Genomic DNA, 15,860 nt, shown 5'->3' on the forward strand with positions numbered 1-15,860 from the left:
CCCTGGCATTGTGACAGCTGACTCTGCAGCGAATCTGTTCAGACTTGGCATTAATCTAAGTTCCGGGGTATTCTTACAGCCACTGCTCACAGTATGACGAGTCATTACTATATCCTCTTTAGGACTATGACTGAAAGCCAGCAGCTGCTGAGAGGAAAGCTTCATTTTCTCCCAGCAGCCGCATTTTCAGTAAAGTGCTTTGGTAGAATTATAATGCCATTTACCTACAGTTTAACCCTGTATCTGAAAGTTAACAGTATTTTCTGAAGTGACAGGCTCCCTTTCAGCTCACCAATAAGCAGATCCTTACCTCTTATTTCATGTGGACACCAAGTATAGTGTTCAAACAATCACATTGTGACTAGTTTAAATCTGGAATGTTCCAATACATTAGAATTATTCACACAATGTCTCCAGGTGATGCACAACAACAAGGGAAGGCGTAATGTGCACCATTTTGGAAAAGCACATGCCATCAAGAGTGTGCACTTCAGCAATACAACTAGTATATGGAAACATGCAGCTGTGCCCCGCTGACGGTAGATAACAGGTGTCACCTTAGACAGGACTACATCTGCACCAGTGACTGTCACTACAAGTGATATTGGGACAGGCAAGCATCCAAACTAAAGTTATAAGGACACTGCCAGATATCATGCTGGATGACAGATGTGAACGCTAAAACTCATCAGTGGGGCCATTTTTTCATTTCTGCTCTTTCCTCTCCTTTTTTCAAGAGCAATAATTTTTCTTAATTTCACACCAACATCACCATAAAGGGCTTGCTGGCAGCCTGATTCTCCAGATCAGTATGGCTACAGCATTACTACAGGTAAGGGCTCGTATTTTTTTTTTTTGGGGGGGGGAGGCGGGGGGGGGGGGGGGTGAGGAAGTACTAAGAACAAAAAATGACAGTTGTAAAGTTTAAATTTATTTTTTACCTGGCATTTAACTTCAGATTTAAATAATTTAAAGAATGATGGGGTGAATTTTTACCGTCACTAGAATTTTTTTTTTCCCCCTTTAGGTCTCTCCTAGGGGAAATGAACTTCTAATCATTTAGTTGCTTACTGCAGTAAGTAGTGTGAACTGGGCATGCAGCAGGCACCCAGCTGCCATGGTGACCCATCAGGTCCCCGCAGTTGCTAGAATATGACAGATATATATTAAGTCTTCTGCCTTATTACGCAAGATGAAGTCTATGGTCTTTCTGCTTTGCTAATCACAAGTTGAGGATCAAGAAAAGCACTTCTGAGCAACTGCACTGCTACAGTGCCACAAATTCTTCAGAAATCCATATAAATATTTCAAGTTCTTTATTAAATGTACTACAAAAACCTACGCGTTTCAAGGAGACAAACCGCACCTCTTCAGGTTACAACTCTGTACTGTAACCTGAAGAGGTGCGGTTTGTCTCCTCGAAACGTGTAGTTTTTGTAGTACATTTAATAAAAAACTTGAAATATTTATATGGATTTCTGAAGAATTTGTGGCACTGTAGCAGTGCGGTTGCTCAGAAGTGCTTTTCTTGATCCTCAACTTGTGATTCTTAGTGGACGTTTCCACCTACACGAGCTCTGCAGCAGCTATACAACTGCAAAAAATGTTGTGAGTGGTTGTGTCTGAACACAACCCATAAAGGGTGAGTACTTCATAGTACTTTTTCATTTTCATTGATTTATACCAGGTGAAGCCCTATGTCTGTGCCCCCTCCCTTGTTTTTGCTTTGCTAATCAGAAATTCCAGGTCCCAACAATCTGACCATATGCCTTTATAGCCACCATAGAGCAGGTGCTATACATAAAGAGTCCATGCTGTCATCCACCACCAGGAGACGCACCATGTAACAGTTTCTAACCGAAGGGCACTTAACAGGTATGCAGGGTATGATTGCTTGATGCGCCATAATAGGTGGCCCACATAGCACAGCTATTGTACATAAACGTTGGTCTATGCTGTCATGCGCTACCTGGAGGCATACCACATGACCACCACCAATGGGGACTTAGCAACATGTAACCATTAATCAGTACGCCATTCTTGGAGATCAGGATCTGGTTATGGGAGAGCTTGATTATTTCACTATAAACAAAAATTTTGAGAATAATAGACTTAATATTTTACATTTTTGGGCTACAATAGCAATTGTGTTCAGTCATATGGGAAATATACACATGCACTGAATATGTACGTTGTATTGTACTGCACATCTTATAAGGCGTGAGACTAATGATCAGCTATTGTCTCAGCACTAGAGTTGAGCGATACCGTCCGATACTTCAAAGTATCGTATCGGATGGTATCGGCCGATCTTTAAAAAAAGTATCGGTATCGCCGATTCCGATACCGGAAGTCCCATTCAAGTCTATGGGACTTCCGGTATCGGAATAAGAAAAACCCTTTCCTGCCCTTGTACAGCCTCTCTGGGGTCTGTACGGGCCTTTCGGGGGGCTGTGCCGGCCTGCCAGGGGGTCTGTGCAGGCTCCGGTGGTCTGTGCCGGCCTGCCGGTGGTCTGTGCAGGCTCCGGGGGGCTGTGCCGGCCTGCCGGGGGGCTGTGCCGGCCTGCCGGGGGGCTGTGCCGGCCTGCCGGGGGGCTGTGCCGGCATCGTCCGATGGGACTACAAGTCCCATCGGGCGATGCCTGCTACCATGACAGTGATTGACACATTAGCCAATGATGGGACAGTAGTAGTCCCATCATCCGGCTAATGTGTTAAATGTAAAAAAAAAAAAAAAAAAAAAAAAATTACATGCTACATACATACAACATGCATACTACATACATGCTACATTCATACTACATACTACATACATACTACATATATACTACATGCATGATACATACATACTGCATGCTACATACATACCACATACATACTACATACATACTACATGCATGCTACATACATACCACATACATACTACATATATACTACATGCATGCTACATACATACTACATGCTACATACATACCACATATATACTACATACATACTACATATATACTGCATGCTACATACATACTACATGCATGCTACATACATACCACATATATACTACATGCATGCTACATACATACCACATATATACTACATACATACTACATATATACTGCATGCTACATACATACTACATATATACTACATGCATGCTACATACATACTACATATATACTACATGCATGCTACATACATACTACATACATACTACATACATACTACATACATACTACATACATACTACATGCATGCTACATACATACTGCATGCTACATACATACCACATACATACTACATACATACTACATACATACTACATATATACTGCATGCTACATACATACTACATATATACTACATGCATGCTACATACATACTACATGCATGCTACATACATACTACATGCTACATACATACCACATATATACTACATACATACAATACATTCATACAATACATACATAGACATACAGTACATATAACAGAGTAACATACTTACCAATACTTGTCACATTGTTCCCCGAAGCCATTGTCGTCTACGGAATAAATATTAACATAACAAACCACAAAAATACTCACCCACGATCCGAAGCAGTCCACGAGTGTGTCCCACGACGATCTTGGGTAGAGAACGGCAGCATCAGATGATGCTGCCGTTCTCTACGGGCTGCAGGAATCCAATGACGGAAGGTAGGTATCCTTCCGCACTGTATTCCTCCGCCACTTTAAAAAAAAGAGTCCCTAGTCTCACTTTATGCCATTGCTGTGTGGGAAATTCCCACACAGCAATGGCATAAAGTGAGACTAGGGACTTTTTTTTTTTTAAGTGGCGGAGGAATACAGTGCGGAAGGATACCTACCTTCCGTCATTGGATTCCTGCAGCCCGTAGAGAACGGCAGCATCATCTGATGCTGCAGTTCTCTACCCAAGATCGTCGTGGGACACACTCGTGGACTGCTTCGGATCGTGGGTGAGTATTTGTGGTTTGTTATGTTAATATTTATTCCGTAGACGACAATGGCTTCGGGGAACAATGTGACAAGTATTGGTAAGTATGTTACTCTATGTTATATGTACTGTATGTCTATGTATGTATTGTATGAATGTATTGTATGTATGTAGTATATATGTGGTATGTATGTAGCATGTAGTATGTATGTAGTATGTATGTAGCATGCATGTAGCATGTAGTATGTATGTAGCATGCATGTAGCATGTAGTATGTATGTAGCATGCATGTAGTATATATGTAGTATGTATGTAGCATGTAGTATATATGTAGCATGCATGTAGCATGCATGTAGTATATATGTAGTATGTATGTAGCATGCAGTATATATGTAGTATGTATGTAGTATATATGTGGTATATATGTGGTATGTATGTAGCATGTAGTATGTATGTAGCATGCATGTAGTATATATGTAGTATGTATGTGGTATGTATGTAGCATGCAGTATGTATGTAGTATGTATGTAGTATATATGTAGTATGTATGTAGCATGCATGTAGTATGTATGTAGTATATATGTAGTATGTATGTAGCATGTAGTATGTATGTAGCATGCATGTAGTATGTATGTAGTATTTTTTTTTTTTTTTTTTTTTTTAACATTTAACACATTAGCCGGATGATGGGACTACTACTGTCCCATCATTGGCTAATGTGTCAATCACTGTCATGGTAGCAGGCATCGCCCGATGGGACTTGTAGTCCCATCGGACGATGCTTGCACAGACCCCCGGACATCAGCACAGCCCCCCGGCAGGCCGGCACAGCCCCCCGGCAGGCCGGTACAGACCCCCACAGGGTGCACAGACCACCGGCAGGCCGGCACAGCCCCCCGGCAGGCCGGTACAGACCCCCACAGGGTGCACAGACCACCGGCAGGCCGGCACAGCCCCCCGGCAGGCCGGCAGAGACCCCCGGAAGGCCCGAAATGACGGCGCATCATGATGCGCACACACCGCGCATCATGATGACGTCAGGCCGTCAATCAACTGAACTTCCGATTCCGATGCCGAATTCCGATATTGAAAAAATATCGGAAGTCGGTATCGGAATTCCGATACAGCAAGTATCGGCCGATACCCGATACTTGCGGTATCGGAATGCTCAACACTACTCAGCACTGCACTATAAGCGCCCGTCTGCTATACACCATTGTTACTGGGAAAAAGTCCAAGGCTCAAACACATCGAGGCTTGCGACTTGCATACAGGAACGCTGAAGTAAAATGCGCCACATTTATTAAGACAAGTACTGACTCCAGCACATATGAGGCTGAGAAAGTCAGATCAGGAGGTCAGCAGTCAGTACAGATTTGTGAAATCAGTGTTTGGGGGGGGGGGGGGTCCTGATGGCTCAAAATAGAATTTAATGAGAACCCTTCATCAGGTTCAGGCAATATAATCCAAAAGGTGCTGTGCTGCATATTTATTAAGTACCTTTACTTCAGAAATCTGCAGCCCGGTTATGATTTCACCATTAGAAGTTTTGGTGCATAAGCTGTTCGTACATCGGGGTGGGCCTGTGGATAGGGTCTTACACTCCGCCACGGCCACTCAGCTATGTCTGGTGTAAGTATCTTCATATTGTTTAAAATTCGGCACCTGCGTCGTCGTAGCCACAGCTGGCCCTTGCGCACAGATCAATCTGGTTGAAGTCTTCAGTAAAATGGTGTCTGCGCATGCACACATTGACCTCCCAGTTTAATGACAAACTAAGATCTCAATCTGGCAAGCAAAGCCACTAGTGCCATTTTTCTGAAGCCTGCCGGGAGGTTAACGTACGCATGCACCGACACCATTTTACTGAGGCCTTCAACCAGATCGATCTGTGCAAGGGTGACGAAGATTTTTTTAAACAGTATGTAGAGATACTTACACCAGAGGTAGCCTAGGGGCCATGGCAAAGATGAAGACCTTACCCCAGTCCTACCCTGATGCACGAAAAGCTTATTGTATCCAAACTTTAGTACCTTTAGTTAACCGCTTTGACATCAGACATAATAATATGTCCATGTGACCTGGGTCTATCTGACCAGGGACAAATTACTACATCTGAATGATCGCCCGCACACACAGGTGGTGTGCGGGAGATCGTTGCCAGGTGTGAGCAGATTTTGACAGCTGACACCCGACACCAAGTGCCAGTAGCAGTCACAGACCACTCCCGGCACTTTAACCCCCGTTATGCTGCGATTGAACGAGATCACAGCATTCCAGGAGCTGGCAGAGGGCTCACAGCCTCTCTGCCTTTGGATCGGACACACCACGGCGTGACATGGTCCCGTTCATTGCCATGGTGACCCGATGTCATCATGACAACATCCGAGTCACCAGAGCTGGGAAACATGCTGATCGCAGTGCATGATCAGCAACTTTCCCTGTCAGTGCAGAACTGACAGTTTCTACAGCATGGGGATGCTGCGACATTTCCATTCTGCAGCAGTAATCAGCCTGCAAAACAGTCCCACTAAGGGACCAAGTAAAAAAGTTTAAAAAAAAAAAAAATCAAGTAGAGGTACACATTTTCGGTACTGCCACGTCCACAATGACCAGACCTATAAAACGGTCCCACTAGATAACCCCTTTGGTGAACACTATAAAAATATATGCTTCATATTGCCGAATAGTAGAATAATAAAACCCAATAAAAAAAAAAAAAAAAAAAATTTATAATTAATAATTATAAGTCACAAAATAAAGCAATGCAAAATAATTGTTTTGTCTATAATACAGTAGTTTTGGGGTAAAACTGCCAAAATGTAAAAACGATATAAAATGAGGCAGCGCTGTAATCGTAGTGAACCGAAGAATAAAACTTCCTTATCAATTTTACCACATACAGAATGGCATAAATCCCCCCACACGGGGAAAAAAAAATTCCTGAATTGCTGATTTGTTTTTGCCGCCTCACAAAAATCAGAATAGAATGCGATCAAAAAAGTTGTGTGCCCAAGAATGGTACCAACAAAAATGTGAACTCGCCCCAAGAAAAAACAAAACCCTAACATGACTGTGGGCTAAAATATGGAAAAATTATACCTCAAAATATGGTGATGCAAAAACTTTTTGCAATAAAAAGTCTTAGTGTGTGACAGCATCCAAACACAAAGACCCCCATTTAAATCTGGTATCACTAATCGCACCAACCCAAAGAATAAAGTCGCCTAATTATTTATACTGCATAAGGAACGGCGTAAAAACAAAACAAAAAACACCACACACAATTCTTCCCCTGCTGTTGATTTGTTCATCCTGCCTTCCAAAGAGAGCACATTTATCCTGCGCTTGCATCGGGATTTCCATGTAAATCTCTGAAAACTGTAATTAGACCTACCGGTAATTGTATTTCCAGGAATCCATCCTGACTGCACCATGGAGGACTTCCTTTTTATCCTTACTGGGACAGGAAAAAAACAGGGGTGGAGATGGGAGGGTCTTTTTAACCTCTCATTGTTTCCTGTCCAAGTAAGGGCGTGTGCACTGATCTTCTAACAATTAGGGGCTCCGTATATTGAGTCTGCAAACTGTTCTAGAAAAATGTGCGCCCCAGGAGGCAAATAGCATTCCATTCCTCCCGAGTCTCTCCGTGTGGCTAAGTAGTACTCTACAGCCACATACGGGGTATTGTCAGACAAATTTTGGTGCCAATTTTACCCACTAGTGTGAAAATGTAAAATCTGGGGCTAAAAATTTTTGGTGGCAACAATGTAGTTATTTTTTCTTCACTGCCCAACTGTATAAAATTCTGCGACACACCCATGGTGTCAATACGATCACTGCAACAATAGATTAATTCATTGTGTAGTTTTTAAAATGGGATCACTTAAGGGGAGTTCTGCTGTTCTGGCCCCTTATGGGCTCTCCCAGTGGGTCCTGGCATGTGCAAACCAAAACAGTAAAATCTGGCGCTCCTTGCTTTGAGCTTTGCACTGCGCCTGAAAAATACTTCCCCGATTACAGGTAGGGTATTGGTGAACTCAGGAAAGAAATGGACCACATTTTCTTAGAAAAAAAAACAAAAAAAATTTGGCTAAAACAACATTTTAGTGGTAAAAATGTAATTTATTCTCTCTTCACCGCTCAGTGGTATAAAATTCTGTGAGGCACATGTCATGTTAATATCACTGCACCCCTAGATGAATTCATTGAGAAGTGTAATTTGTAAGATGAGTTCACATGTGACATGGCACCCTCAAACCATTCCTGCAAAATCTGAACTCCAATATGGTGCTCCTTCCCTTCTGAGCTTTGCACTGTGCCTCAAAAGTAGTATTCCCCCACATATGGGGAATTGGCATGCTCAGGAGAAATTGCACAACAAACTATGGTGCAATTTCTCCTGTTACCCTTAAGAAAAAGGCAATATTTTATATTAAAATTAGTAAGGAAAATTAGATTTTACTTTTACAGCTCATCATTATAAACTTGTGAAGCACCTGTGGGTTCAATGTGCTCACCACACATCTAGATCAGTTCCCTGAGGGGTCTGGCTTCCAAAATGGTGTCACTTCAAATGTGAGATCAGACAATTGATTATTTCACAAGTAACTTTGTGGTGATCAGTATGAGGTCACCTGCTACATTCACTACAGGCCACCAGTATATGATGGAAGGGAACAAGATGGTGAACTGTTAGTCTGGGAATTATGGTGTTGCCATAGAAACTACAGCTTTCACTTTGTAATAACAGGTTGCTAATGACAACGTTTAGTCACGTGGTCATGTAGCGACCACCTGACTGCACACACTACAGGATAACGGCATAAGTCAGTCACCAGGCTCCGGTCTCCACGATCTTCCCAGGCCTTGAATACTCCCTTCCCGGTCCCCTCCAGGCTTTCATTCAGGCACTGCAGCTTGTTCAAGTCTATCTTCTTGTAGAGTCCGTACTCCAGCCCCCTCTCTGGCGTCTCTAGCCGCTCAGCCCCACAGGCGCAGCCTCCACCATGACTGTGCCCGTGCGACATAGTCTCTGCTTTCTGAACGTGTACGCAGCCATCTTGCGACTCCTCTTATATATAGTCACCGCTAAGCGGCCATCTTAGTACTCTCAGGAACGTCATCAGGTGTAACCAATCACAAGCTGCTATCGCACTTGGCGCCTGACCTGAGGTGAAAGCTCTCTATAAATGGTGCTCCTCGTCACCCACAAGTAATGAAGGATGAGAAGCCCCTTTACTGCAGAGACTGGCTGGTTATAGGGGTGCGAGTGCCCCGTGTCTGCCACTGTCTGGCACATGAGAGTACAGTATGGCTGCAGCTGTATGGCAACTGTTCTCATGTAGTTTCTTCACTGCAGAACCTACAGCAGAGGAGGTGCCACAGTGATATCATTCTACAGCATTATCTACCACACCAATATTCTTATCAATATCTGCCTACAGCAATATCTACATTATTATCCACCACACCGATATCCTTATCAACATCTACCTACAGCGATATCTACATTATTATCTACCACACCGATATCCTTATCAATATCTACCTACAGCGATATCTATATTATTATCTACCACACCGATATCCTTATCAATATCTACCTACAGCGATATCTACATTATTATCCACCACACCGATATCCTTATCAACATCTACCTACAGCGATATCTACATTATTATCTACCACACCGATATCCTTATCAATATCTACCTACAGCGATATCTATATTATTATCTACCACACCGATATCCTTATCAATATCTACCTACAGCGACATCTACATTATTATCTACCACACCGATATCCTTATCAACATCTACCTACAGCGATATCTACATTATTATCCACCACACCGATATCCTTATCAATATCTACCTACAGCGATATCTATATTATTATCTACCACACCGATATCCTTATCAATATCTACCTACAGCGATATCTACATTATTATCTACCACACCGATATCCTTATCAATATCTACCTACAGCGATATCTATATTATTATCTACCACACCGATATCCTTATCAACATCTACCTACAGCGATATCTACATTATTATCTACCACACCGATATCCTTATCAATATCTACCTACAGCGATATCTACATTATTATCCACCACACCGATATCCTTATCAATATCTAGCTACAGCGACATCTACATTATTATCTACCACACCGATATCCTTATCAACATCTACCTACAGCGACATCTACATTATTATCTACCACACCGATATGCTTATCAATATCTAGCTACAGCGACATCTACATTATTATCTACCACACCGATATGCTTATCAATATCTACCTACAGCGACATCTACATTATTATCTACCACACCGATATGCTTATCAATATCTACCTACAGCGATATCTACATTATTATCTACCACACCGATATCCTTATCAATATCTACCTACAGCGATATCTACATTATTATCTACCACACCGATATCCTTATCAACATCTACCTACAGCGATATCTACATTATTATCTACCACACCGATATCCTTATCAATATCTACCTACAGCGACATCTACATTATTATCTACCACACCGATATCCTTATCAACATCTACCTACAGCGACATCTACATTATTATCTACCACACCGATATGCTTATCAATATCTAGCTACAGCGACATCTACATTATTATCTACCACACCGATATGCTTATCAATATCTACCTACAGCGATATCTACATTATTATCTACCACACCGATATCCTTATCAATATCTACCTACAGCGATATCTACATTATTATCTACCACACCGATATCCTTATCAACATCTACCTACAGCGATATCTACATTATTATCTACCACACCGATATGCTTATCAATATCTACTACAGCGATATCTACATTATTATCCACCACACCGATATCCTTATCAATATCTACCTACAGCGATATCTACATTATTATCTACCACACTGATATCCTTATCAATATCTACCTACAGCGATATCTACATTATTATCTACCACACTGATATGCTTATCAATATCTGCCTACAGCAATATCTACATTATTATCCACCACACCGATATCCTTATCAACATCTACCTACAGCGATATCTACATTATTATCTACCACACCGATATCCTTATCAATATCTACCTACAGCGATATCTACATTATTATCTACCACACCGATATGCTTATCAATATCTACTACAGCGATATCTACATTATTATCTACCACACCGATATGCTTATCAATATCTACCTACAGCGATATCTACATTATTATCTACCACACCGATATGCTTATCAACATCTACCTACAGCGATATCTACATTATTATCTACCACACCGATATCCTTATCAATATCTACCTACAGCGATATCTACATTATTATCTACCACACCGATATCCTTATCAACATCTACCTACAGCGATATCTACATTATTATCTACCACACCGATATGCTTATCAATATCTACTACAGCGATATCTACATTATTATCCACCACACCGATATCCTTATCAATATCTACCTACAGCGATATCTACATTATTATCTACCACACTGATATCCTTATCAATATCTACCTACAGCGATATCTACATTATTATCTACCACACTGATATGCTTATCAATATCTGCCTACAGCAATATCTACATTATTATCCACCACACCGATATCCTTATCAACATCTACCTACAGCGATATCTACATTATTATCTACCACACCGATATCCTTATCAACATCTACCTACAGCGATATCTACATTATTATCTACCACACCGATATCCTTATCAACATCTACCTACAGCGATATCTACATTATTATCTACCACACCGATATCCTTATCAACATCTACTGTTATGAATGAGTAACCGTAGGAGGCAAAAACAGAAATACTAGCTAAGTCCAGAAAACCAGAGAAGTTGGCAGCTATCGGATTGCAGACCCCTGAACCTAACAACAACAACTAGCAGTAGCCGTGGGGGGTTCCTACAGTGCCCTAGACCCCTCGATCACAGCCGGAGAACTACATAGCCTAAAGACAGAAAGGGAAATCTAAACTGCCCCAGAGCAGACCCCCAAAGCAATAGGCAGCCCCCAACATATAATGACGGTGAAGCAAGATGAAAAAACACTCACACAGAAAGAAAGATAGGCTGAGCAAATGATGGGGCCCAAGCTAACTAAATAGGACAGGATAGAAAAGCTGCTGTCTGCAATCCGCCAAAACCCTCTCAAAACAAGAGCCAACAGACTGATCGGGAAAAAAGCCCCGAAGACGCTAGGCTTCAAAAAGACTATATCAGTACTCAGGTATTTTCTGAAGACAGAGCAAAAAGGAATTCAGCTCACCCAGCAGGGAGAGGCAGAAATCCAGAAAAACAAGGCAAAACAAAACCAAAACACAAATGCAAAAAGAAGAGCAGAAAACTTAGCTTTTGAGGAGCAGGAATCAGACTGGTCTCCAAGAATCCCTCAGAGAAACCACCCGCAAGGCAGAAGGGCGTCGGCTGCCTTATATCCAGTCAGCAATTCCAGTCACCTAGTAATCATCATTCTGCTCAGGTGCTTTGTAATCAGCCTCACTACCTTCCTTTACCAGAAGAGGGAGTTCATCAGACCTCAATGGTGAAGGGGAAAATGAACTCACAACAGTACCTCCCCCTTGAGGAGGGGTCACCGAACCCTCATCCACGCCACCAGGGCGATCAGGGTGAGCCTGATGAAAGGCACGCACCAATCTTTTGGCAAGAATATCAGAGGCAGAGACCCAGGAATTATCCTCCTGACCATAACCCTTCCACTTAACACATTATGAATTTTAAATGTGACAGGAAGAGCCAAACGAAAAGAGACCGGATTAATAATCTCCAAAATCTTGTAAGGTCCAATAAATCTAAGCTTAAACTTAGGAGAAGCCACCTTCATAGCGATATTTTTTGATGATAACCAAACCATATCACCAACCTTAAACTGGGGACCAATGGTCCTATGTCGGTTGGAAAACCGCTGGGCCTTTTCCTGGGAGAGAGATAACTTATCCACCACTTGGTCCCAGATCTGGTGCATTCTCTCCACCACAGTTTCAACACCTGGGCAGGCAGAAGGCTCCACCTGCCCTGAAGAAAATCGAGGATGAAACCCAAAGTTACAAAAAAAAGGTGACATCAAAGTGGCAGAACTAGCTCTATTATTTAAAGCAAATCCGGCCAAGGGCAAAAATGAAACCCAATCATCCTGATCAGCGGAAATAAAACATCTCAAATACGACTCCCAAGGTCTGGTTTGTTCTCTCCGTCTGCCCATTGGTCTGAGGGTGAAAAGCAGAGGATATGGACAACTGAATTCCCAGCTTGGAACAGAAAGTCCTCCAAAATCTAGACACAAACAACTCCTCTGTCAGATACAATGTTCTCAGGAATCCCGTGCAAGCGAACCACCTGTTGCAAAAACAGTGGCACCAACTCAGAGGAAGATGGCAACTTAGGGAGTGGTACAAGATGAACCATCTTAGAGAACCTATCACAAATCACCCAAATAACAGTCATTCTCTGAGAGACAGGCATATCAGAGATGAAATCCATTGAAATATGGGTCCATGGCCTCCTGGGGACCGGCAAAGGCATCAACAACCCACTAAAGCGAGAACAAGGTTTAGACCGGGAGCAAGTCCCACAGGACTGCACAACATTCCTGACATCACAAGACAAGGCGGGCCACCAAAAAGACCGACTCACCAGATCTCTAGTACCAAAAATACCCGGATGACCAGCCAATGCAGAGCAATGAACTTCAGACATCACTCTCTTCTTCCACTGGTCAGGAACATACAACTTTCCACTGGGACAACGCTCAGGTTTGTCCTCCTGGAACTCTTCCAGAGCACGTCTCAAATCGGGCGAGATGGCAGAAAGAACTACCCCTTCGCCTAAGATGGTAGCAGGCTTGGTCACCACAGGAGAATCAGCAAAGAAGCTCCTAGAGAGGGCGTCTACCTTGACATTCTTAGTGCCAGGAAGAAAAGAGACCACAAAATAAAAACGTGTAAAAAACAAAGCCCACCTAGCCTGTCTAGGGTTCAAGCGTTTGGCCGACTCCATGTAAATCAAATTCTTGTGGTCAGTGAGGACTACGACTTGGTGTTTAGCTCCCTCCAACCAATGTCTCCACTCCTCAAATGCCCATTTCATGGCTAACAGTTCCCGATTCCCCACATCATAGTTACGTTCAGATGGAGAGAACTTTCGGGAAAAGAAAGCACAGGGATTCATTTTAGATGTTACAGGATCCTTTTGGGACAAAACAGCTCCTGCACCAGTCTCAGAAGCGTCCACCTCTACCTGGAACGGGAGTGAGACATCAGGTTGCCGCAAAACCGGGGCAGAAGTGAATCTTCGCTTCAGCTCCTGAAAGGAAGAAACAGCCTCTGGAGACCAATTCAACACATCACCACCCTTCTTAGTCAGATCAGTCAATGGCTTGGCAATACTAGAAAATTTTGCTATAAATTTCCGATAAAAATTAGCAAAACCCAAAAACTTCTGGAGGGCCTTCAAAGAAGTGGGCTGAACTCAATCATAAATGGCCTGTACCTTGGCCGGGTCCATTTCAATAGTTGACGGAGACAAAATAAATCCCAAAAATGAAATCCTCTGTACCCCAAAAAGGCATTTCGATCCTTTGACATACAGGGAATTCTCCCTCAAGATCCGGAACACAGTCCGAACATGTTCCACATGAGAATCCCAATCCTTGGAGAAGATCAAAATATCATCCAGATAGATAATCAAAAATTTATCCACAAAGTCTCGGAAAATGTCGTTCATGAAGCACTGGAAGACAGAAGGGGCATTAGTGAGCCCAAAAGGCATCACCAGGTACTCAAAATGTCCCTCCGGATTATTAAAAGCCGTCTTCCATTCATCCCCATGCTTAATGCGGATAAGATTATACGCCCCCCCTGAGGTCAAGCTTGGTAAACCAGCAAGCACCTTTAACTCTGGAGAATAGATCCGAAATCAGGGGTAACGGATACTGATATTTAATAGTAATTTTGTTGAGGGCACGATAATCAAAACAAGGCCTTAATGAACCATCCTTTTTAGCCACGAAAAAAAAACGGCACCTAAGGGTGAAGAGGATGGTCTAATATGACCCTTCTCCAACGCCTCCTTAATATAGGATCGCATAGCCTCGTGCTCGGGTACAGATAAATTGAAGAGCCGACCCTTGGGAAATTTGCACCCCGGGCTCAGTTCAATTGCCCTGTCATAACTCCTATGAGGAGGCAAAGACGCAGACTCATTCTCACTAAATACATCATAAAAGTCCGCCAAATAGTCAGGAACATCATGCAACTGAGGAGAGGTGGAAAAAACCGGAGCCTCACTAAGGGCACACCGACAACCCCAACTCACCACAGACACAGATTTCCAATCCAAAACTGGATTATGAATTTGCAACCAGGGAAACCCCAGAACAATGGTATCATGCAAATTATGCAACACCAAAAATCTGCAATTTTCTTGATGGTCTGGGGCGACCCGCATTACCACCTGGGTCCAAAACTGAGGTTTATTTTTCACCAAAGGAGTAGCATCAATCCCTCTCAAAGGGATAGGCGTCCGCAGAGGTGTCATCGGAAATCCACAACGTTTAGCAAAATCCAAGTCCATTAGGTTCAGGGCTGCTCCCGAATCCACAAAAGCCTTGGCGGAAAATGTGGACAGGGAGCAGATCAGAGTAATTGCCAGAAGAAACTTAGGTTGAACACCACCCACAGAAAACGTGTGTGCAAAACGTTTCTCTCGTTTAGGACAGACAGAAATAATATGCGAGGCATCTCCACAAAAAAAACACAGCTTATTACGCCTTCTGAATTCCTGACGCTGCTCCCTGGACAAAACTCT

At 42.6% G+C, this 15,860-nt stretch overlaps 1 protein-coding gene across 1 annotated transcript in view; it reads right to left on the reverse strand.

Moving 5' to 3' along the window:
• PITHD1 (PITH domain containing 1) overlaps positions 1 to 9,012 on the reverse strand; it is a 44,156-nt gene extending 35,144 nt beyond the window's left edge. The window contains exon 1 of the mRNA XM_073572930.1: positions 8,787 to 9,012. Coding sequence (XP_073429031.1) covers positions 8,787 to 8,978 — 192 coding nt within the window. The 5' untranslated portion in view covers positions 8,979 to 9,012. The remainder of the gene's footprint in view (positions 1 to 8,786) is intronic.
• Between the last annotated feature and the right edge of the window lie 6,848 nt (positions 9,013 to 15,860).

This window comes from Dendrobates tinctorius, unplaced genomic scaffold (genome assembly GCF_039654945.1).
Source record: "Dendrobates tinctorius isolate UK_male_01 unplaced genomic scaffold, ASM3965494v1 ptg000007l, whole genome shotgun sequence".
Classification (NCBI taxonomy): domain Eukaryota; kingdom Metazoa; phylum Chordata; class Amphibia; order Anura; family Dendrobatidae; genus Dendrobates; species Dendrobates tinctorius.